The following is a 22,806-nucleotide window of genomic DNA, read 5'->3' as shown; positions in this document are numbered from 1 at the left end:
GTTCAACTATGCCTACACGCTCAGTACCGCGGTTCGGTCGCCTCCGCGTTGTAACTTTGTGCCAGGAAAGGCTCTCAACAAGAGAAGTGTCCAGATGTCTCGGAGTGAACCAAAGCGATGTTGATCGGACATGGACGAGATACAGAGAGACAGGAACTGTCGATGACATGCCTCGCTCAGGCCGCCCAAGGGCTACTACTGCAGTGGATGACCGCTAACAGTGGATTACAGCTCGGAGGAACCCTGGCAGCAACGCCACCATGTTGAATAACGCTTTTCGTGCAGCCAGAGGACGTCGTGTTACGACTCCAGCTGTGCCCAATAGGCTGCATGATGCGCAACTTCACTCGCGACGTCCATGGCGAGGTCCATCTTTGCAACCATGACATCATGCCGCGCGGTACAGATGGGCCCAACAACATGCGGAATGGACAGCTCAGGATTAGCATCACGTTCTCTTAGTTCAAATGGCTCTGAGCACAATGGCACTTAACATCTGAAGTCATTAGTCCCCTAGAACATAGAACTACTTAAACCTAACTAACCTAAGGACATCACACACATCCATGTCCGAGGCAGGATTCGAACCTGCGACCGTAGCTGAACGCCTTCCGATGGTGGTCATGGAAGGCGCCGGAACGGCCGTACAATAAGTGAATGCCGTCCTCCGACCGATAGTGCAACCATATCGGCGGCTTATTTGCATGGCATTCGTTTTCATGGACGACAATTCGCGCCCCCATCGTGCACATCTTGTGAATAACTTCCTTCAGGATAACATCGCTCGACTACAATAACCAGCATGTTCTCCAGACATGAACCCTATCGAACATGCCTGGGATAGATTGAAAAGGGCTTTTTATGGACGACGTGACCCAACAACCATTATGAGGGATCCACGACGAATCGCCGTTGAGGAGTGGGACAATCTGGACCAAGAGTGCCTTGATGAACTTGTGGAAAGTATGCCACGACGAATACAGGCATGCATCAATGCAAGACGACGTGCTACTGGGTATTAGCGGTACCAGTGTATACAGAAATCTGGACCACCACCTCTGAAGGTTTTACTGTTTGGTGATACAACATGCAATGTGTGGTTTTTATGAGCAATTAAATGGGCGGAAATGTTTTTTATGTTGGTTTCTATTCCAATTTTCTGTACACGTTCCGGAACTCTCGGAACCGAGGTGATGCAAAAATTTTTTTGATCTGTGTAGTTCCAATAATCCATGTGTGCTATGACACTGCCTCCAAATAAACAATGAATCGTGTCACCTCTGACACACGTGAAAGCGTTGTGTTTCGTGCTCGGATAATAAACAGCGTCTGAGTAGAGGAGAGCGCGTGAATCGACATACAAGGGTGACGTCCGTAAAAAGAGAGCCAAAATTTGACGCACAAAATACCATATTTCTTCCGCCGGCCCACAATGTAACCGATGTTCTGTGTATCCTGAAAGCTGCAGTTTATACATAAAGGCGAATAGGCAAGATGGATACTATGGAGTCTGTGTTTTGTTCACCATCACGTACCAGGTCGAGCTTACGCCTGAATCTAGCGTTAATGCGGTGACAGTGCGCCATACTACACTACTGGCCACCGTAAATGCAACACCAAGAAAGACAAGAGGTAGCACAACAAAATTTATTTTGTAGATAACATGTTGGCCAAGTATCAAATTATTACGTTTACAGACGTCTGTGACATGTGGTTCCTGCCAGAATCAGTAGCCAGAGTAGCCGCCATTGTTGGAGATCACCGCTGCCACACGTCTCGGCATTGAGTCAAAGAGACGTTGGATGTGTTCCTGGGGTACAGCAGCCCAAGCAGCTTCCACACGTTGCCAAAGATCATCTGGTGTGGCAGCTGGGGATGTAATCTGGGTCACTCGTTGAGCAACCATGGACCACATGTTTTCTATCGGCGAAAGATCCGGAGAGCGAGCCGGCCAGGGAAGCAATTCAATCTGGTTATTGACGAAGAACCTTTGGACAATGCGTGCCACGTGTGGTCGCGCATTATCCTGTTGAAATATGGCTGTGGCCGAGCCCTGAAGGTAAGGAAGGACAACTGGCTCCAGCACCTCGGATATGTAGCGTAGCCTATTTAAAGTACCGGCAACGCGTACTAGAGGCGTGCGAGAGTAATATCCAATACCGCCCCATACCATAATACCCGGTGCAAGACCAGTGTGGCGGTGCATAATGCAGCTGTCCAGCATCCTCTCTCCACTGTGTCTCCACACTCGAATCCGACCATCGTGGTGCTGCAGACAGAAGCGTGTCTCGTCAGTAAAGACAACGTCATTCCATTCTGCCGTCCACATCCGTCTGTCATCGCACCATTGGCGACGGAGACGTCTGTGGTTCTGCGTCAGTGGTAGACGAAGCAATGGACGTTTTGCGGACAGACCACTCTGCTGTAAACGGCGTCGAATGGTACGCGCAGACACTGGATGATGCGTTACAGACGCAATGTGCTGTGCTATGGTTCGGGATGTCACTGAGCGATCCGTCACGGCCATGCGCACAATTTGCCTATCAGCACGTGCAGTGGTGCACCGAGGTGAATGCGATCGACCACGTCGGTCCGTCGCACCCTCCTGCATCCAACGGTCACATATCCGCATTACAGTTGTTTGGTTTCGTCCAACACGACTAGCGATTTCTCTGTATGATAATCGACAATCTCGGTAAGCCACTATCCTTCCTCTGTCGAACTCGGATACTTGATCAAAAGATGTTCGCTGTTGTCTACGAGGCATAACTGATCGTGTTGTGAAACAACCACAAGGTAAACACACGTGCCGAACGTACACTCGTCTAAATCGCCAAGCCTTAAATGGCGCTATGAGGTGGCGCCACAGGCGCGCGTGATGTGCGTCTGCGCTGAAATTCTAATCAGTTGCATATCTCATCGCTGCAAACCCATGGTGTAAATTTCACTTGATTCGATTGCTTCCTTCAAGGTGTTGCATTTACGGTGGCCAGCAGTGTACATTCCAGTGCACGGTAGGATATGTCAGTTCGAAGACATTAGGCGACCGGCGGCGAAGTAGGGTACAGTAGATACCACTGGCCGCTGGTAGGCCAGAGACTGGGAGATCGATAGACTATCGGGTCCGCCATGAATGCAGTGTATGTAGTTGTTTATATATTCTGATTAGAGTGTTTGCGAGTGTCAAAATATGTGGCACTGCAGTATCTCAGAAGCCTAAATCTTTTACACCGCCAAGGGAGCGTTCATCTTAGTATGTGGCATGATTTACAACTTGATACCCCTTACCATTCATGAGAAAAAGTGTTCATAACAGTAGGACAGACAGACAACAAAGTGATTGTACAAGGGTTCAGTTTTTACCGATTGAGATGCGAAATTCTAAGAAGGGCAGCACGAAGACGACACATCGGAGAGCGTCTACGTACAGCCTCGAGGTAACGTTCCAGTAGAGACACCGAGGAGGATGTTAGAGTAATTATGGAGCGGACGGAGGAATCTAAAAAGTAATTTTTCCCGCCCTTCATACGTGAATACTAAAACGAGAACAATGGGAGGTACTGTCCAGCACCCACTTCACAGCAGTTTGTAGAATATCGATGTAGATGTACACTGAAGAGCCAAAGAGACTGGTACACCTGTCTAATATCGTGTAGGGCCCCCGAGAACAGGCAGAAATGCCTCACCACGACGTTGCATAGGCTCTACCACTGTCTAAAGTAGTGCTGGAGAGAACTGACATCGTAAGTCCTGCAGGGCTGTCCATAAGTCTGTAAGAATACGAGAGGGTGGAGATCTGTTCTGAACAGGACGTTGCAAGGCATCCCAGATATTCTCAAAGATGTTGACGTCTGGGGATTTCGGTGGCCAGCGGAAGTGTTTAAGCTCTTAGACTGTTGCTGGAGCCCCTCTGAAGCCATTCTGGACGTGTGGGGTGTCGCATTGTCCTGCTGTAATTGTCCAAGTCCGTCGGAATTCACAACGGACATGAACGGATGCAGGTGATCAGACAGGATGCTTACATACGTGGCACCTGTCAGAGTCGTATCTAGACATATCAGGGGTTCCATATCACTCCAACTGCACACAACCCTCACCATTACAAAGCCTGCACCGGCTTGAACAGTCCACTGAGACCGAGCGAGGTGGCGCAGTGGTAAGACACTGGACTCGCATTCGGGAGGACGACGGTTCAATCCCGCGTCCGGCCATCCTGATTTAGGTTTTCCGTGATTTCCCTAAATCACTCCAGGCAAATGCCGGGATGTTTCCTCTGAAAGGGCACGGCCGACTTCCTTCCCCATCCTTCCCTACACCGATGAGACCGACGACCACGCTGTCTGGTCTCCTTCCCCAAACCAACCAACCAACCAACAGTCCACTGATGACATGCAGGATCTATGGATTCATGAGGTTGTCTTCATACCCATACACGTCCATCCGCTCAATACAATTTGAAACGAGACTCGTCGGACCAGGCAACATGTTTCCAGTTTTCAACAGTGCAATGTCGGTGCTGATGGGCCGAAGAGAAGCGTAAAGTTGTGTGGCGTGCAGTCATCATGGGTATGCGAATGGGCCTTCGGCTCCGAAAGCCCCTATCGATGATGTTTCGTTGAATGGTTCGCACTCTGACACTATTTGATGCCCCATCACTGAAATCTGCAGCAATTTGCGGAAGCGTTGCACTTCTGTCACGCTGAACGATTCTCTTCAGTCGTGCCGCGCGGAGTGGCCGTGAGGTTTGAGGCGCCATGTCACGGACTGCGCGGCCCCTCCCGACGGAGGTTCGAGTCCTCACTCGGGCATGGGTGTGTGTTGTTACCAGCGTAAGTTAGTTTAAGTAGTGTGTAAGTGTAGGGACCGATGACCTCAGTAGTTTGGTCCCTTAGGAATACACAAACATTTGAACATTTTCTTCAGTCATCGTTGGTCCCGTCCTTGCAGGATCTTTTTCCGGCCGCAGCGATATCGCAGATTTGATGTTTTACCTGATTCCTGATATTCACGGTACATTCGTGATACGGTCGTACGAGAAAAAGCCCACTTCGCGCTACCTCAGAGATGCTGTGTCCCATAGCTCGTGCGCCGACTATAACACCGCGTTCAAACTCTCTTAAATCTTGGTAACCTGCTGTTTTATCAGCAGTAACCAATCCAACAACCGTGACAGACACTTGTCTTATATAGGTATTGCCGACCGCAGCGCCGTATTCTGCTTGTCTGCATATCTTCGTATTTGAATACGCATGTCTATACCAGTTCCTTTGGGCTTGCTTGTAGATGTAGATGAATCCTCCTTTGTTCAAGTGCGATTCCGTAACGCTATGCATTTTTATTACTTCTTGAAGTAATTACACCAAGTGAAGCGTGCGCGTCTCCCGCGACAAAAACTGATGCGGAACCTGTAAGTTGTGTCATCAGAGCAGAAGATTGTAATTTGGACCGTTTGTTAAAATGTATAGTGTAAAACTGGTGAGTTCTGTGTAAAGATCCGAAGAGCTTAACGACCAGAATAAAAGACGCTTTCAACCATTAAGTGGAACGCGATACCTAAAATGAAGTAAAACGGAACCATTAGCATTTCTCCACTAAAGAGAAAAAAGTTACGCATTTTAAAAAATGGTTTGGATAATTTTGCGACGCTAAGGAACGCAGGAGGGAGTATTAAGAAAACACGTTCGGTGGGTAGGTATTATGCCGAGTAATTCGGCGCCACTTTCTGTTCGCCGCAGGCACTTAACGCGCCGGCGAGCAGAGCTACTGAAGGTTCGCCACCAATTAGCAAATGGGTGCAGGCAGGGGCTGAGTAAAAGGCGAACCAGCTCGCGGTGTTTCCGACAGGTGGGCAGCGGTCGATGTTGCGCAAGGTAGGAAGTGACCGCTCCGCCTCCCTACCTACCCGCCTTCGTACGACGGACTTCCTGCGCCGCCGTCGGAGGTGCGTAAAATCGGGCCCGGACAAACTTCCATTCTTTCTGTCGGTACGCGCGGCCGGCGCGGGGGAAAGAGGAGGGAAAGCAATCTATTACGTGCATCCGCTGCAGCAGTCTACGGCCTTCGGAAGATCGATGCGGGAGGGATGGAGGTACGTCCAGCCAGTGTTCCCGCGAGGGAGCAAACAGTCGACACGTACAGCGAGCAACGAGGCGGTGACACCCTGCGGTCGGCGTATTCCTGCCGTGGTCAACTCAGAGGACGAATGTTTCTTACTGAGCAGGTTACGACGAAACACCGTTTAAAGGTTTACGATCTATTTGTAAGAGCTTTTTTTTCGTTTTTCGATGTCAAAACGTCTCGCCGTGACGCAGGCATGATGTGAAGGTACGAGATTTTCCAGATATTTTGTAGTCAAAGTTCTGAAATAAATAATTTCGTTGAGTGGAAGTGAAATCTCGTACAAATTTTGAATATAAATGAGCAAGTTTTATTAGCAGGATTATATGCATTTTTGTTATCCAGCATAATCGTTCAGAATATGAAGGTTTAATTATTATGTAAGAAGATTTATTAGCGGACAAGTCCTGTTTTATGTAAAAAATGGTTCAAATGGCTCTGAGCACTACGGGACTTAACTGCTGTGGTCATCAGTCCCCTAAAACTTAGAACTACTTAAACCTAACTAACCTAAGGACATCACACACTCCCATGCCCGAGGCAGGATTCGAACCTGCGACCGTAGCCGTCACGCGGTTCCAAACTGTAGCGCCTAGAACCGCACGGCCACTCCGGCCGGCGTTCTATCTAAGTCTGCAGGCTTTCGTGGCCGTTGTCACTGAAGTTATTAGGCCGCGTCATGTTTCTTCTAAAAAATGGTTCAAATGGCTCTGAGCACTATGCGACTTAACTTCTGAGGTCATCAGTCACCTAGAACTTAGAACTAATTAAACCTAACTAACCTAAGGACATCACACACATCCATGCCGGGGCAGGATTCGAACCTGCGACCGTAGCGGTCGCTCGGCTCCAAACTGTAGCGCTTAGAACCGCACGGCCACTCCGGCCGGCGTTTCTTCTAAAATTAGACGTTTCGACCCCTCTGCTGGGATCTTCCTCAGGATCTTTAGGTGTCCACTACTGCTAGAACAGTAGCAGAAACATGACGCGGCCTAATAACCCAGAAGATTTTAACTTCAAGTCCTGTTCTGTTTATTTTATTATTTGCATGTGGTATTCCGCCTGCTCTCCGTGCCGCTCCGAGATAGTTGAAGACATACTTGGGATCTTGGCGGGAAAAGTAGTCAAATGCGCCAAAAAGTCTTCTGCGCCAGCCACGTTGTCAAGGAATACCAATGCCCAGATGTTTATATCAATAATGTATGTATGTATGTACTGAAAAAAAACTTGTTATTCGGTACCCAGAAGATCTCCTGTAACAAGATACTTATCTATTACATGTTGCATTGGAAATGAAATGAGCGTTTGGGGCCGGCCAGTGTGGCCGTGCGGTTCTAGGCGCTTCAGTCTGGAACCGCGCGACCGTTACGGTCGCAAGTTCAAATCCTGCCTCGGGCATGGATGTGTGTGATGTCCTTAGGTTAGTTAGGTTTAAGTAGTTCTAAGTTCTAGGGACTGATGACCTCAGCAGTTAAGTCCCATAGTCTCAGAGCCATTTGAACCATTTTTGAGCGTTTGGCGTCATTGGCCGGGAGGCCCCTTGCGTGGGAGGTCCGGCCGCCTTGGTGCAGGTCTTGTTACATTCGACGCCACATTGGGCGACCTGCGCGCCAAATGGGGATGAAATGATGATAAAGACAACACAACACCCAGTCCCTGAGCGGAGAAAATCTCCGACCCAGCCGGGAATCGAACCCAGGCCCGTAGGACGGCAGTCGGTCACGCTGACCACTCAGCTATGGGGTCGGACACATGTTGCATTTAAAGGCGCAGTAAAAGATTTAAAAATCGGAGTTGCCAAGTCCCGGTTTTTAGCAAAACTTACGTAATTCAACAGTTAAGAAGAATGTTTAACAAGTCGCCGGTTAGCAGACTACTCCAAGCTGAATATCACAATGAGGTAACTTAAAATATAAACGAACCCTCGAAATGCCCGAAAAGCTTCCATCACGAAAACTGCTTTGTGAAATATAAACTTTCACGCCCGGAAAAGTCACACTTACTCGTACTGAAAAATTTCGGATTAATATGTCGTCGACTAATGAATTTCCTGTAGTAACGCAACGTTTTCGTCCGCATCTATGGAGATCAACTTCAAGGGGTTCTTAGTTTCTGTGAAGGTCCAACACAAACGCTAGATCACTACTGTAATCTATATTGCAAACTGACTATCGTGGAATACGATACCAGTTGCTGATTGCTTATCTAATGGCTTCCTGGAGCAACAAAAATTTTCAATATTTCGCGTAATTACTGGCGAGTTGAAAAGTGTAGAATGCTGACATAATCTACTGATTAAAAGGTATACTCCTATGCGTACTGAACAGTATAGCGTTAATGATACATTTTATGGTTCGATAATGCTTCGTTGTCGTAACAGTTCTACGACGAGCCATTATACAACCATAGAATGTATAGTTATCGCTTCAGTCATTAATAAAAATGACTAATATGAACATCATGCAACCTTAGAGTTGGCCATGAAATGCTTCACTCACTTTTTCACACTTTTCAGTACAGTTTCATTCGAATTTAGATATGTATCTTTGTAACAACTATTAAAAATGGCATGATTGCACAATAATAGATCAAACGTTTTTCTCTTACGTTAAAAAAAAATTGTTCAAATGGCTCTGAGCACTATGGGACTCAACTGCTGTGGTCGTAAGTCCCCTAGAACTTAGAACTAGTTAAACCTAACTAACCTAAGGACAGCACACAACACCCAGCCATCACGAGGCAGAGAAAATCCCTGACCCCGCCGGGAATCGAACCCGGGAACCCGGGCGTGGGAAGCGAGAACGCTACCGCACGACCACGAGATGCGGGCTCTTACGTTAAAAGTTTAACACAGTATGTCAAGAGCTACAGTTAGAAAGCGTGTATATATGTTGAGATAGTGTACCTCAATTCATGCAAATTATCCGAAGTATCTTTATCCAGTGTTTGAGAATGAAAGCATTTAGCGACTTCCAACGAACTTTACACATAATTTAAAACCTTTGCGAGACTTTTTCTCTCTTACACTGGCTCCTCCCCCACCCCTCCCTCCCCCACAAGACAATGACAAATTTATCGCTTACTAGATTTTAGCTATTCATGCAGTAAAACTTTAGCAGCAGACATGACAATTTATTACTTCCATACTACCAGAATCTGTAACCACACTATTTGCAGACAGCATCCAGTTACACCTCTGAATGTACCATTCACATATACCACCAAGTGTACCTGCAAAATTATCAGCTCTCGGTCAGACTCAGATAGATCGTGCGCCTTCCCCATTTTGCACACGGGCAGCACGATCGCTGGTACTACGTGCACCGTGCGTGTCAATAACTAGCAGCCATCACTCTCCAGGTGACGCTGCTATCGCCTGGACGGGCTTATATCGATAGTAGGTCGGTCGTCATATTGTGACAATTGTAAATTTCGGGTACCACTTAATCTAACTTAAACTAACTTAAGCCGCCGTCACACGGTCCGTGCACCAGAACGGCGAGTGTTGAGCGTGCCGAGTTTCTGACGTCAAGCGTGGAATAGCATGTTCGGGAGTCTTTCCGAACGTGCAGAGCAATATCTGGCATGTCAGATATTCTGAGCGTGCGTCTGAGCGTTGACCACTCAGATGGCACAACGCCACCTACGTCACATGCACGCCATCTCCCTTCAGCACAGAGTTGTGAGGCGCCATATTGGCATTCATTTCAAGCCTATACGTATATATGCCGTTTCTGAGCACCAGAAAATTGAAAATCACTGGAAAACCCGTTGTTAACTGTGTGATTCGTTTCCAATAAGATAATGAGAAACATCATATTCGTGGCAAAAGAATTATAGTAACTTGCTTATTATGAGAATATGCTATTTGAGGGCAGCGACACACTGAAGATCCACCCAAAGCCTATTGTTCTTGGTACAATTTGTTATAATTAAATTTCAATCGGTAACACATCTATGATTAAAGTCTTCAGCAAGTGGTAACATACTATGATTTGTAGTTAGCATCGTGTTGTTGGTTTAGCACGCCGACACGGTAACTCGCCGGCACGGTAGCTCAGCGTGTTCGGTCAGAGGGTTGCGTGCACTCTGTAATAAAAAAAAACTGAGTCAAAGAACCAACGATGAACTTGACCGGATGTCGTTTGACGTCCGCCCACACCAAACGCAACGAACAATATCGAAGGGTGTCTTGCGACGTCCGCCCCGAGCAGATACGACGAACGAAAACGAAGAAAAAATGAGATTAAAAAAAAAAGAAAAGCGTAGTGAGTAGTGTCACGGATTCAAACTAAAATTGTAAGTCTACAGAGGTGGTTCGCGTCCTGACACTTCCGAATTTTTTTCCCTCACACTTGCGATTTTATTAGGTTCTGATACTTTCTTATTAGTTTAATATAAGTATATACTGTAATATTTGATGTTATGTAAATATAAGTTCACCTTTTTCCGAGGGGTGAGTTTGTTCGATTGGCTTAATCTACAGGTCAGCTTGCGCTACTTGTATAAAGATATTTTGCTCCCTTTTCTTTTACGCTTCGTAATTCACATGTTGCAAAGATTCTGCCACTGGGTAGGAACAGTGATCAAGTAAGACTGACCTTGGGGTTTTACTAAAATGTGGGAATGATGAAATAATGTTTATCTTACGTGGAGAAGTATTGTATATTTTGTATCGCACTATTTGTAATGGAACTTTTATAAACGTGTATCCTTATTGATTGGACATGGTACTTTCCTTTTCATGGACTATGGAGAAAATGTGCGATTTAATAGAGCTAAAGTGGGAATTTCACGCGCGCCCATTTAGTAAACAGTGTGATTTAAGAACTAGAAACTTCCCGCAAGTGCCGCTGCAGTGCGTTGTGATCGTGTATACCACGCTGGGGCCCACTGTACTGTAAGCACAAGTCGCATCATTTCTGAGCGTTCAGCAGCACGCTGAACTTAGCACGCTCAACGTCAACGTTCAACAGCACGGTCCGTGTGCCGACGGCCTTACGCTATGAACAACATGCGCACACACCCATGCCAGAAGGAATCGTTAGCGCTAGGATTTCACCCGGAACAAGTCCCGCCCACTCACCCCCGGTTTTTTCCGGTCTTTGTTCGGCGCCTGGGCATCGTTTGTTGACCCACGTGGTTTACCGCGTTCCACTGCACTTGGAGTGAATGTTAAATTAATATCTTGCCAGGTCTTAAATTTTGCCAGATAGTTAAAAGAAACGTTACAAAAAACGTGCACAATTGGCCTCAGCTGTGCCAGGTTCTTGCACAGCAAACATAAGAGAAAACAATTTAGCACTGAATTCTTTAAATACGAGAACTCAGTATTCAGATGAATAGCCTATGAAGAAACATACTTCTATGTGAGAAAAAGCACCCAAGCTAAAACAAGATAAACCTACCCTCAAAGAATAATTTGCTTGGAGAAAGTGGAACCACGGTATACTTGACACACAAGTTTCACAACTCAGACAGCATATGTGAAACAAGCACCAGTGTTCACTATACTTGCAGATGGCATCAAAATTACTTTGTTTTTGCTAGATCGATCCAAGCTGTTTTTGTGTGTTATTCACTGAATAGTTTTGCTGAAAAGTTTTAGGGGTGGAAGAAGAACTAGCACAGCACGAAGGACGTTTTACAGCCGCGAAACACTGCAGCATTTATTTCCTCCATAACTGCTCTGTGACAAACATACACATCATCATTATTATTTTTAAAAAATGGTTTGAATGACATTTACGAAATTAACAAATCTTTTGGTTGAAAACAGACAGGACAAAGAATAACGACAGATTATGTTCCTGAGACGTTTGCAACGGAATATAGGACATTAATCGCACAGAAACAGCCACAAAATTCTTTGTAACCTCGTTTATAATGCGCAGGTACGGCATTGGAAGAATTTACAAGTTAAAATTCACCCCTTACCCATGCAAATACTAACGAAATATCGCATATAAGCAAATATCTTACTGCTTTCATTAGGCATTTCTACTTTACGGCATTCTTATGTTCTTCAATCGTGAGCTACTATGAGGGACTACATAAACAAAATGACTTTCACTTATTTCTATATAACGTTGATTTTAGACAACAGAGTGAGTCGACTGCATCCGTGGCTTTACTACCGACATGACGGATTCAAGACCATTGTTTTCGCACTGTATGTTTGCTCTGCTGTTTCCCTCAAACGTATTATAATAAGTGAATTAGGTAATGAAAATTTGTCCTTATTGCCCTTCAATAACATCACGTTATTTTTTGTTTTCTATTGCTGGCGATGCTTTCAATTCTTTATAAATACTTTTATTTCTTCAATAATGCACATTCATATTATCTTACTGTCCAGAAAAACTTAAATTTCTTATCATTACTGAATCTCATCACAGTGTAACATGTATTGGACTGTGATGATAATAACTTTGATGTAGCTTCCACTTTGTGGAACTGGCGGCTGTTTAGGGGAGGGCCTTACACTATGGATAGGCGTGGAGTGGGGTGAATGGGCGGGACATGTTCCAGGTGAAATCCTTGCGCTAAGGGCACGTCATGCCAGAGGGAGGACTCGAACCTCTGACGGGGGGGGGGGGGGGGGCGGGAACCGCGCGGACCGGGACAGGACGCCAGAGACCGCGCGGCTACCCCGCGCGGCAAGGTCATAATGTCCTGGATGATCAGCGTATGAACATAATGTTTTTACTGATATTAAGGAGGCCAACGTTTCTCTTCGGGAAGAGCGTCGAGATGAAATTCTGGGAAGTTCTTAACGCATTGATGCGTGCCTCCTATATCGTGTCATTACTTTTACAGCAGTCGTAAGTCACCGCCGGAGCTCTGCGGTCCCTGGACGGCTCTGGCCACGCCGAAGGGGGGGGGGGGGGGCTAGCGTGTACGCTGGCCCCACGACCGCGCGGCCGGAATGTTAAAGCTCACCCCGGCCGCTTCATCAGCCTCGTGACGAATAACTCTGTTAAGCCCGCTCCACTCGGGCTGCGGCGCACGTCCCGGCCATTCTCTTAACCCCCGCCACGAATCAGCTTCTCGGGGCGCAGGCCTGTGGCAGGCGGATCAGTAATCTGTTAAAAAAATTCATTCCGGCTCGGCCGCCGGTTAGCTGGCAGAAATGTTCAATGCTTTCTCACCCGAGCTTCGAATTTGTTCCACAAATTAATCCTGTCACTCTTTGCTAGATTTGAGGCGGTCTGTGTGGTCAATAAAGACTTGTTCAAATAGTTAAAGCTGCTTTACTCTTTTGATGCAACGACCTTGCCGTAGTGGATACACCGGTTCCCGTGCGATCACCGACGTTAAGTGCTCTCGGGCGTGGTCGGCACTTGGATGGGTGACCATCCAGGCCGCCATGCGATGTTGCCATTTTTCGGGGTGCACTCAGCCTCGTGATGCCAATTGAGGAGCTACTCGACCGAATAGTAGCGGCTTCGGTCAAGAATACCATCTTACGACCGGGAGAGCGGTGTGCTGGCCCCACGCCCCTCCTATACGCATCCTCCACTGAGGATGACACGGCGGTCGGATGGTCCCGGTAGGCCACTCGTGGCCTGAAGACTGAGTGCTTTACTCTTCGTCAGACGAAATACACTCATGACCAATTGAGTTCTAGGCATCTACTGAGTCGGAGGGAGATCAGATCGCTCTGCACGTCACGTAACTGTAATATCGTTAGGTACTGTGCTGGCTGTCGGGGTGACAGTGGAGCGCGGGATGGGTAAGAGGCGCATAGCGGCCAGGTCGTGTCTGCCCAACTCAGAGCTCGTACATAAGGAGCGGGTAGAGAAGCGTTTCAAGTACTCAGTTGGCCTTCCGGAATAAGGTTTCTCGTGGTTTGCCGAAATCAGTTAATCTGACTACGGAGACGCATGAAAATGACACGGACGACTTCGTTCCTCATTCTCGTCTTGGCCGAGCTTGCTTTTTTGCCTGCAAAAAGTATAGTCTTCGAAAGTACGAGGGTCATTCCAAAAGAAATGCACACTATTTTTGTAAAAATACAGTTTTCATTCTGCATTTGTGAAAGTTTTACAGTGTGTAGATACACCCTTCCCGCTTGTTTTCAAACATAGTTCAACCTGTTCGCGTGAGTGGCGCCGTCACAGCATGTTTTCAAGATGGCTGCTACACTTGACCTTCGTCAGAAGCAACGTGCTGTATAGAATTCCTGTGCTGTGAAGACGAGACAGTGGGAAACATGAACAAGAGGTTGAAAAACGTGTATGGAGATGCTGTTGTCGATCGCAGTACAGTTAGTCGGTGGGAAAGCAGGTTACGTGATGAAAGCGGGCACGGCAATATTCAGGACTGTCCTCGCAGCGGCAGGCCTCGTACTGCACACACTCCAGACAATGTGCAGAGAGTTGACGAATTGGTGACTGCTGACAGACGCATCACGGTGAACGAATTGTCACGCTACGTTGGGATAGGGGAAGGAAGTGTTTGCAGAACACTAAAAGTATTGGCGTTAAAAAAGGTTTATGCCAGGTGGGTCCCCAGTGACTCACAAAGAAACAAGAAAAACAGTATGCAGCGATGGTTGGTTGGTTGCTTGGGGAAGGAGACCAGACAGCGTGGTCATCGGTCTCATCGGATTAGGGAAGGATGGAGAAGGAAGTCGGCCGTGCCCTTTCAGAGGAACCATCCCGGCATTTGCCTGGAGTGATTTAGGGAAATCACGGAAAACCTAAATCAGGATGGCCGGACGCGGGATTGAACCGTCGTCCTCCCGAATGCGAGTCCAGTGTCTAACCACTGCGCCACCTCGCTCGGTGGTATGCAGCGAACTTTTGGAACAGTACGAGAATGGTGGAGATGACTTTCTTGGAAGAATTGTGACAGATGATGAAACAGGGCTCCATCATTTTTCACCAGAGACGAAGAGGCAAGCAATGGAGTGGCATCATGCAAATTCACCCGAGAAAAAAAAATCAAAACCACAGCTTCTGCCGGAAAAGTTATGGCTACGGTGTTTATCGATTCCGCCAAGTGGAACCACCATAAATTCTGATGCATATGTGACGACACTGAAGAAACTTCAAGCTCGACTGAGTCGTGTTCGACCACATCGGCAAAAGCAGGGCGTTCTGCTGTTGCACGACAATGCACGGCCACATGTCAGTCAAAAAGCCATGGAAGCGATCACAAAACTCGGATGGACAACACTGAAACACCCGCCTTACAGTCCTGACGCGGCTCCATGTGACTATCATCTCTTTGGGAAACTGAAAGACTCTCTTCGTGGAACAAGGTTGGATGATGTTGACTCCCTTGTCCACGCTGCCAAACAGTGGCTCCAACAGGTTGGTCCAGAATTTTACCGTGCGGGTATAGAGGCGCTGGTTCCAAGATGGCAGTTGAGAGGGATGGAAATTATGTGGAGAAATGAAAATATTGTTCCTAAAGGATGTATCTACACACTGTAAAACTTTCAGACATGTAGAATAAAAGATGGATTTTTAAAAAAATAGTGTGCATTTCTTTTGGAGTGACCGTCGTAGTACGCCCGAGGCTCCGGCCCTCGGGCAGCAAACGCACAGTGCAGTGTCGCCATTAGGACTGCAGGAGGCGCGTAAGCACGGGAAGGCACGCGTGCGCCCGCGAGGGCCACAGTAATACCACCCCAGGCGCCAGCGCTGGAGATAAGGCCGCAAAAAGCCCGCCCTCACTCTGCGCCGGATAACACTTGCAAGAAACCCGCCGGCTTACCTCCCAGGGCACATCCGCAGATTACTCCAGGGGACCACTGCAGCCAGCAGGCGCCACAGCGCGCAGAGGTGGCCTGCATACACACACAGAACGTGTCACTTCGTGGCGCAGTGCGAAAGTTGCACTACAGACTCAGTGGAATCCCTGCGTTCATTTCAGGAGCTGCCTGGGTGTTACCTCTCCGTCCAAGAACAACCTGTAGGTTCGGAGGAGCGCTGTCATAATACACTTTTGGCCACACCAGAAAGGAAATAACAAAATTTTATGTATCGTCTTTTCGTTTTTGAGGCTCCTCTTCCGCAGCTGGGGTTTTGTGGCTACAGACCAAACGCAATTCGCTTTACGTAAAACTATCATCAGTGGTCAATTTATTTTTGCTCCTTATCCCAAAGAAAGCAACTGTTGACGGATGTGAAAATTACCGCACTATCAGTTTAAGAAGCCACGGCTGCAAAATACTAACACGAATTCTTTACAGACGAATGGAAAAACTGGTAAAAGCCGACCTCGGGGAAGATCAGTTTGGATTCAGCATAAATGTTGGAACACGAGAGGCAATACTGTGAAACATCCCCTTAGAAAAATTTTGTAAACGACAGTGCTGGAAAACCTCTACGTTATTTGATTTTCAAACAGCTGAGCAGAAGGTACTCAGAAATTTCTCTCTTTACTTATTCTGATCGTCACTAAAATGACACAGAATATTTTTTTAGCGCAACGTAATCTGACTTTCAATAATCCCTACAAACGAATGGCCCTGACCAATAGTATAACCTATACCTTTCATGAATCACTTAACTCACAAAAATCTTCGTTACTTGAACTACTGCAATACAGAGAGCGCCAATACTGCCAGCTAAATAAAACATTGTAACTACTGAAGGCACTAACAACTGATAGGCATAGTTAGCAAATTAAAGATTTTGATAGAGAACAAACAATGTATTTACCTTAATAATGTTCAAAAGTCATTACATATCACTTCATGATATTCACTATTACAAATTTACTCTTTCTTTACACACGTCCAGATCGTCCGCTCTCAAAATTCTGCCACCTCTCTCCCCACATCCACCACTGCTGCTCGCTCACCTCCAACTGCGCAACGCTACACGCTGTTAACATCCGCCGGCCGAAGTGGACGTGCGGTTAAAGGCGCTGCAGTCTGGAACCGCAAGACCGCTACGGTCGCAGGTTCGAATCCTGCCTCGGGCATGGATGTTTGTGATGTCCTTAGGTTAGTTAGGTTTAACTAGTTCTAAGTTCTAGGGGACTAATAACCTCAGCAGTTGAGTCCCATAGTGCTCAGAGCCATTTGAACCATTTGTTAACATCCAACCGCCCAACACTACAATAACAAAAATTACAACAATGCAAACCAGCCACAGGCTGCACACAGCACAGTCAGTGATTTTCATACAGGGCGCTTCGTGGCGTTACCAACATAAAAACCTAAACAGCCTACTTACAACTGACCCTACGACTTATCTTAGAAAATAGATTAAGGAAAAGCAAACCTACGTTTCTAGCATTTGTAGACTTAGAGAAAGCTTTTGACATTGTTGACTGGACTACTCTCTTTCAAATTCAGAAGGTGGCAGGGATAAGATACAGGGAGCGAAAGGCTATTTACAATTTGTACAGAAACCAGATGGCAGTTATAAGAGTCGAGGGGCATGGAAGGGAAGCAGTGGTTTGGAAGGGAGTGAGACAGGGTTGTAGCCTCTCCCCGATGTTATTCAATCTGTATATTGAGCAAGCAGTAAAGGAAACAAGAGAAAAATTCGGAGTAGGAATTAAAATCCACGGAGAAGAAATAAAAACTTTGAGGTTCGCCGATGAAATTGTAATTCTGTCAGAAACAGCAAACGACTTGAAAGAGCAGTTGAACGGAATGGATAGTGTCTTGAAAGGAGGATATAAGATGAACATCAACAAAAGCGTAACGAGGATAACGGAATGTAGTCGAATTAAATTGGGTGATGCTGAGGGGATTAGATTAGGAAATGAGACGCTTAAAGTAGTAAATGAGTTTTGCGCTATTTGGGGAGCAAAATAACTGATGATGGTCGAAGTAGAGAGGATATAAAATGTAGACTGGTAATGGCAAGGAAAGCGTTTCTGAAGAAGAGAAATTTTTTAACATCGAGAATAGATTTAAGTGTAAGGAAGTCGTTTCTGAAAGTATTTATATGGAGTGTAGCCATGTATGGATGTGAAACATGGACGGTAAATAGTTTACACAAGAAGAGAATGGAAGCTTTCGAAATGTGGTGCTACAGATGAATGCTGAAGTTTAGATGGGTAGATCACATAACCAATGAGGAGGTACTGAATAGAATTGGGGAGAAGAGATATTTGTGGCACAACTTGACTAGAAGGGATCGGTTGATAGGACATGTTCTGAGGCATCAAGGGATCACCAATTTAGTATTGGAGGGTAAAAATCCTAGAGGGAGACAAAGAGATGAATACACTAAGCAGATTCAGAAGGATGTAGGTTGCAGTAGGTGCTGGGAAATGAAGAAGCTTGCACAGGATAGAGCAGCATGGAGAGCTGCATCAAACCAGTGTCTGGACTGAAGACCACAACAACAACGAAGTTTATTACAGGAAATAATAGGAATAAAAAACCGAAAATCGGCTATTTGTGAAACAGGTTTTTCAATGGTTTTGATATTAGGTTAAACTAGTGTGGAAAAAGCCGATATAACTGAAAATCGGTTGTTTCAGCGATGACCGCCATCCCTAACGTGAACTGACGGTACGATCTCACACGATCGACCGAACAATATGTCTGCCATCTCTGGCACTAGTCGCGTGGGATCGCTGGGATCCTGCGTGGCTTTGAATATGAAAGTTCTTAACCCAATGATCCTGTGTTAGCGTGACAGTCGTGTGAACCAAATAAACGCGAACAGTAATATCACAGGACGATAAACCACACTCTCTATAGGCCGCGATCCTGCCGCTGTCAAATTTACGAAACGTACAGGTACAGGTTTTGCTTCCTACACGACGCACAATACAATGTTCTCATAAAAAACCAACATTCAAGTGTGATTTTTGAATAAGGAACCATTTACATAATCTTTCCTTATCTGCAGCACGTAAATGGCATTACTTCTATCTATGTTCTGCACGTGCACTGAAATGATAATCATTTGAATACGCAGGGTATAAGTGCAGACACTTTTATATGGGTACCTTAATACGTACACACATCAGTGTATTGCCTTTTTTTCTCTCTCTCTGCATGGACCAGCCTTCCCACAAACACCAGAAACTGTGGACCTGATGTTTTCACCACAGCTGTAACTGCAGAACTAAGACGTCTACGCCTGTCAGTATATACTAACCGTTTTGCAGCCACACTTCACCACCTGACCTGTTGCTCCGTGGAAATTAAGCATTCATGGCTTGCTCTTGCAACATGTACTTCGGGGGTACTAACCAACTTAAAAACATACTACTCCTAATAGCTATAATTATTAGTCTGCAAATGGAGTATCTACTGATGTAATGTTGTCAGTACACTTTACTTAGTCACCAATAAAAATATTTGCATTTATATCCCGAACGCCCTTTATAAGCAGGTAGGGGAAAACAATGGCAAAAGATTTGTTCAGTATTTTAAACACTGTGCCAGCTCGCTTGTATAGACCAGTAGAGTGCTTCACTTATTATACTGTATATTCTTGCATAGACGTATAAAGAAATGAAGAAAATATAATATACAATGAGCTCATCTACTAATTCAGAGAAATGGCCAAATAAGGACTTCTTTATTCTTTTTGTGAAATTAAAAATTTGGAGATAGTTATTTTTATTATTTCCAGGTGAGTACGCTACCTATAAGTACTAATCAAGGACTCTAGTTAACGCCACAATACATCCATTCGTAAATGCATTAAGAGACAAGATGAGGAATCTTGTATTTATTTGAAGAATGAAAAAAAGATGAGAAGTGTTTGTACTATTTCCAAAGACTACGTAATTTACACGTAGAGATCATGATTCTATTAAACGCCACAACACACCATTCAGTGAATGTTGCAAGTTCACACAGATATTCCCAGTCAGTGGCAGGTGAGTGGAGAAAACGTATTTTCTAATATTCTATTTTTTCGAAAGCTTTAATTCTGTAGAAGATAACTGTAAATATATATATAAAATATAAAATAAAACAGAGTTTAATTATGCAGACGTTAATTTCAATTTACATTATATTGAAAATGAATTGAATACCCACAATTGCCCTGTTATTTTCACCTCATTTTACAAAAACATGAAGTTATAGGGAAATGAATACTTGTACGTTTAATTAATGTTCTTGGTTCTACACAGTTCTAATCGTTGTGTTCTACTACACGTTGGCTGAAATGCCTACACTGTCAGCGATCTTGCAAGCCACTCATGTAACTATTGTTGGCCTTTGATTAATTTTAAAAGGAACGCCCGTCACCCTCCATAGGTTACTATGAGTGCCGTATCACTACAGTATTTTTCCAGATAGTAAATCAATTGCGTACGATGCGATTTTTTCAGGTGATCCAGTTGCGTTATTTTGACCTGTCACCCCTACTGATCCTCAAGCCCAACTTACAGGTGTTTATCACACTCCAAGTTCCTTTTTTCAGATAACAACTCGTATAAATATCAGGTTTAGCTGAAATTTTTCCAGTCGTTCCAGACTTTTCACGCTACCTCTAATCATGATAAGTGTGTTTTACTACAATTGTATTTTTATCCACATGAGTACCAAGTACAGTTAAGACTGTTTCCGGATTTTTTAAACTTCATATGGAAACAACCACTTAAATTTTTCTAATGTCTACGTCTAGTGAGTGTCTTCACAAGGACGCAGTTTTCCTTCGTCTGTTAATTCAATAAAGAACTCAAGTTTAACGAATTTAAATTTTCTGTACCTACCGGCGCATATGAAATAAATGTGTTTTTTTTAATATATGAACGAAACATTCGAGCGAGGTCGCCAGCGCCGACAACTGGCGAGGTATCACACATGTCAGGCCAAAGCTTCGTAATTTGACGAAACATCAATCATGTTGCAGTTTCAATTAATTTCAAAGGTATGGCTTCGTGTAAAAACAAGCCCTTTTTTGGCAAATAATAATTTTGTAGCAGATTCAATCTCACATGGTTGCTGTCGGTCCTTTTTCGTGTTAAATTTTTCATCTAATGATATTTTACTCATTTTCAGTCTTTTACTTGTTCTGGTAGGCACGTGCTGTCCTCGCATCACATCGCCAGTACAATACAACGAGATGAGTGTTCTACGAACCGTGTAAATTCTGGTGTTGTTTATTACCTCTTTTAGAACTGTATTTATGAGGACAGAGATGCAGAAACAGGACAGCATTCATGAGACTCAACAGTAATAATATGGTAATAGCTCCTGCTAAAACGGATGTAGTTTTTAGGCGGTTTTCCACATCCCACTAGGTGAATACCGTGCTGGTCCCCACGTTCCGCCTCAGTTACACGCGTCGTCTTGCTTATTGGCAGTCGAGCCAAACCATGCTACATTAATTCCAGAATCATTTACGTCGCAAAACAGCGTTCAACCATTAGTAAACGCATTTTCTGCTCACCATTTCTTGCAGTTTGTAACTGAACTTTGTGTCCTCGCGTTTCTCCATCGCAGCTCACAAGATATTTTACTCTAAATAAGGTCGACTGCTCGTAGCGAACAAATCTTCGGATTAGAGTATCCGACGCGTCATGGCCTTTCTTCATGCGCATGCACGTTGCTAATTAGAAATGATCAGTTCATCCGACTTTTTAAACACGCCTTGTACCTTGCTCGAAAACTGATGAAGCATAATGTTTTTGTCTTCCCCTATTGCGTAAAATTACATTTTATGCTGATCATCAACCTTTTCCTAAAATGTGAGTTACGTCGCTCATATTTGTGAATAAAGATACATAGCTCTCACACCAGAACTATTTGGAAAGACAGCTGCTTAAAATGTCAATGTACTACCAGTTTCACTCGACGTACGAATCTTAAACAAAACTTTTTTTAAAACGGGGCCTGGTTGAATAGATACACATTGCGTATTGCCAGCCATCCCGCTATGCAACCTTCCGCTTGTTTATACTACCGTAATTTCCGTTATCTAAGAAGATGCAAAAAGAATACGTTGCTGCCCCAGGGAAATTGCTGCGATGCAGTGAACAAGCATCTGCCGAAAGCTGTATCGCATCCTGCTTATCGGAAAACGATTGCGCCAGCTAAAGAACGGATGCAAAGCGATATCTAAACGCAACTGCTGCATTTTTTCCCTCCTTTCTGTCCTAGCATTTCCCCGCCCGTAATTGCAATGACTCTGCTGGAGCGATACCTCCCCTCATTTCTGATATTTTCTTACTCGTTATGAGCTTTCGATACGTAATAACGTAGCTCAATATTGTAATTATAAGGGTTCTTCCTGTGTTGCACCTGTGTGAGTATTCTCAAAAACACAGGTGTAGAAAACCTGAATTGTACAACACTTTATATACAGGGTGTAACAGGATGACATACGTATTTACGTTATTTGCAGATTAATAATTACAGCTATTACAAATCTTATGTTTTTAGGTTGGTTAGTACCTCAAAGTATTAGAGCGAGCCATTAATGCTTACTTTTCCTGAGCTGCAGGCCAGCTGTTGAAGTGTGGATGCAAAACGGCTAGTCTATACCCCCCCATGAACCATGGACCTTGCCGTTGGTGGGGAGGCTTGCGTGCCTCAGCGATACAGATAGCCGTACCGTAGGTACAACCACAACGGAGGGGTATCTGTTGAGAGGCCAGACAAACGTGTGGTTCCTGAAGAGGGGCAGCAGCCTTTTCAGTAGTTGCAAGGGCAACAGTCTGGATGATTGACTGATCTGGCCTTGTAACAATAACCAAAACGGCCTTGCTGTGCTGGTACTGCGAACGGCTGAAAGCAAGGGG

General features: G+C 45.2%; 1 protein-coding gene across 1 annotated transcript in view; it reads right to left on the bottom strand.

The window, feature by feature from the left end:
* LOC126263488 (neural-cadherin-like) overlaps positions 1 to 22,806 on the bottom strand; it is a 412,393-nt gene that overhangs the window by 342,966 nt on the left and 46,621 nt on the right. Inside the window, exon 3 of the mRNA XM_049960581.1 lies at positions 15,844 to 15,916. Within this exon, the coding sequence (XP_049816538.1) occupies positions 15,844 to 15,916 (73 nt within the window). The remainder of the gene's footprint in view (positions 1 to 15,843; positions 15,917 to 22,806) is intronic.

This window comes from Schistocerca nitens, chromosome 6 (genome assembly GCF_023898315.1).
Source record: "Schistocerca nitens isolate TAMUIC-IGC-003100 chromosome 6, iqSchNite1.1, whole genome shotgun sequence".
Lineage (NCBI taxonomy): Eukaryota > Metazoa > Arthropoda > Insecta > Orthoptera > Acrididae > Schistocerca > Schistocerca nitens.
The sequence above is the reverse complement of the archived record's forward strand: the minus strand, read 5'-3'. Positions and strand labels throughout refer to the sequence as shown.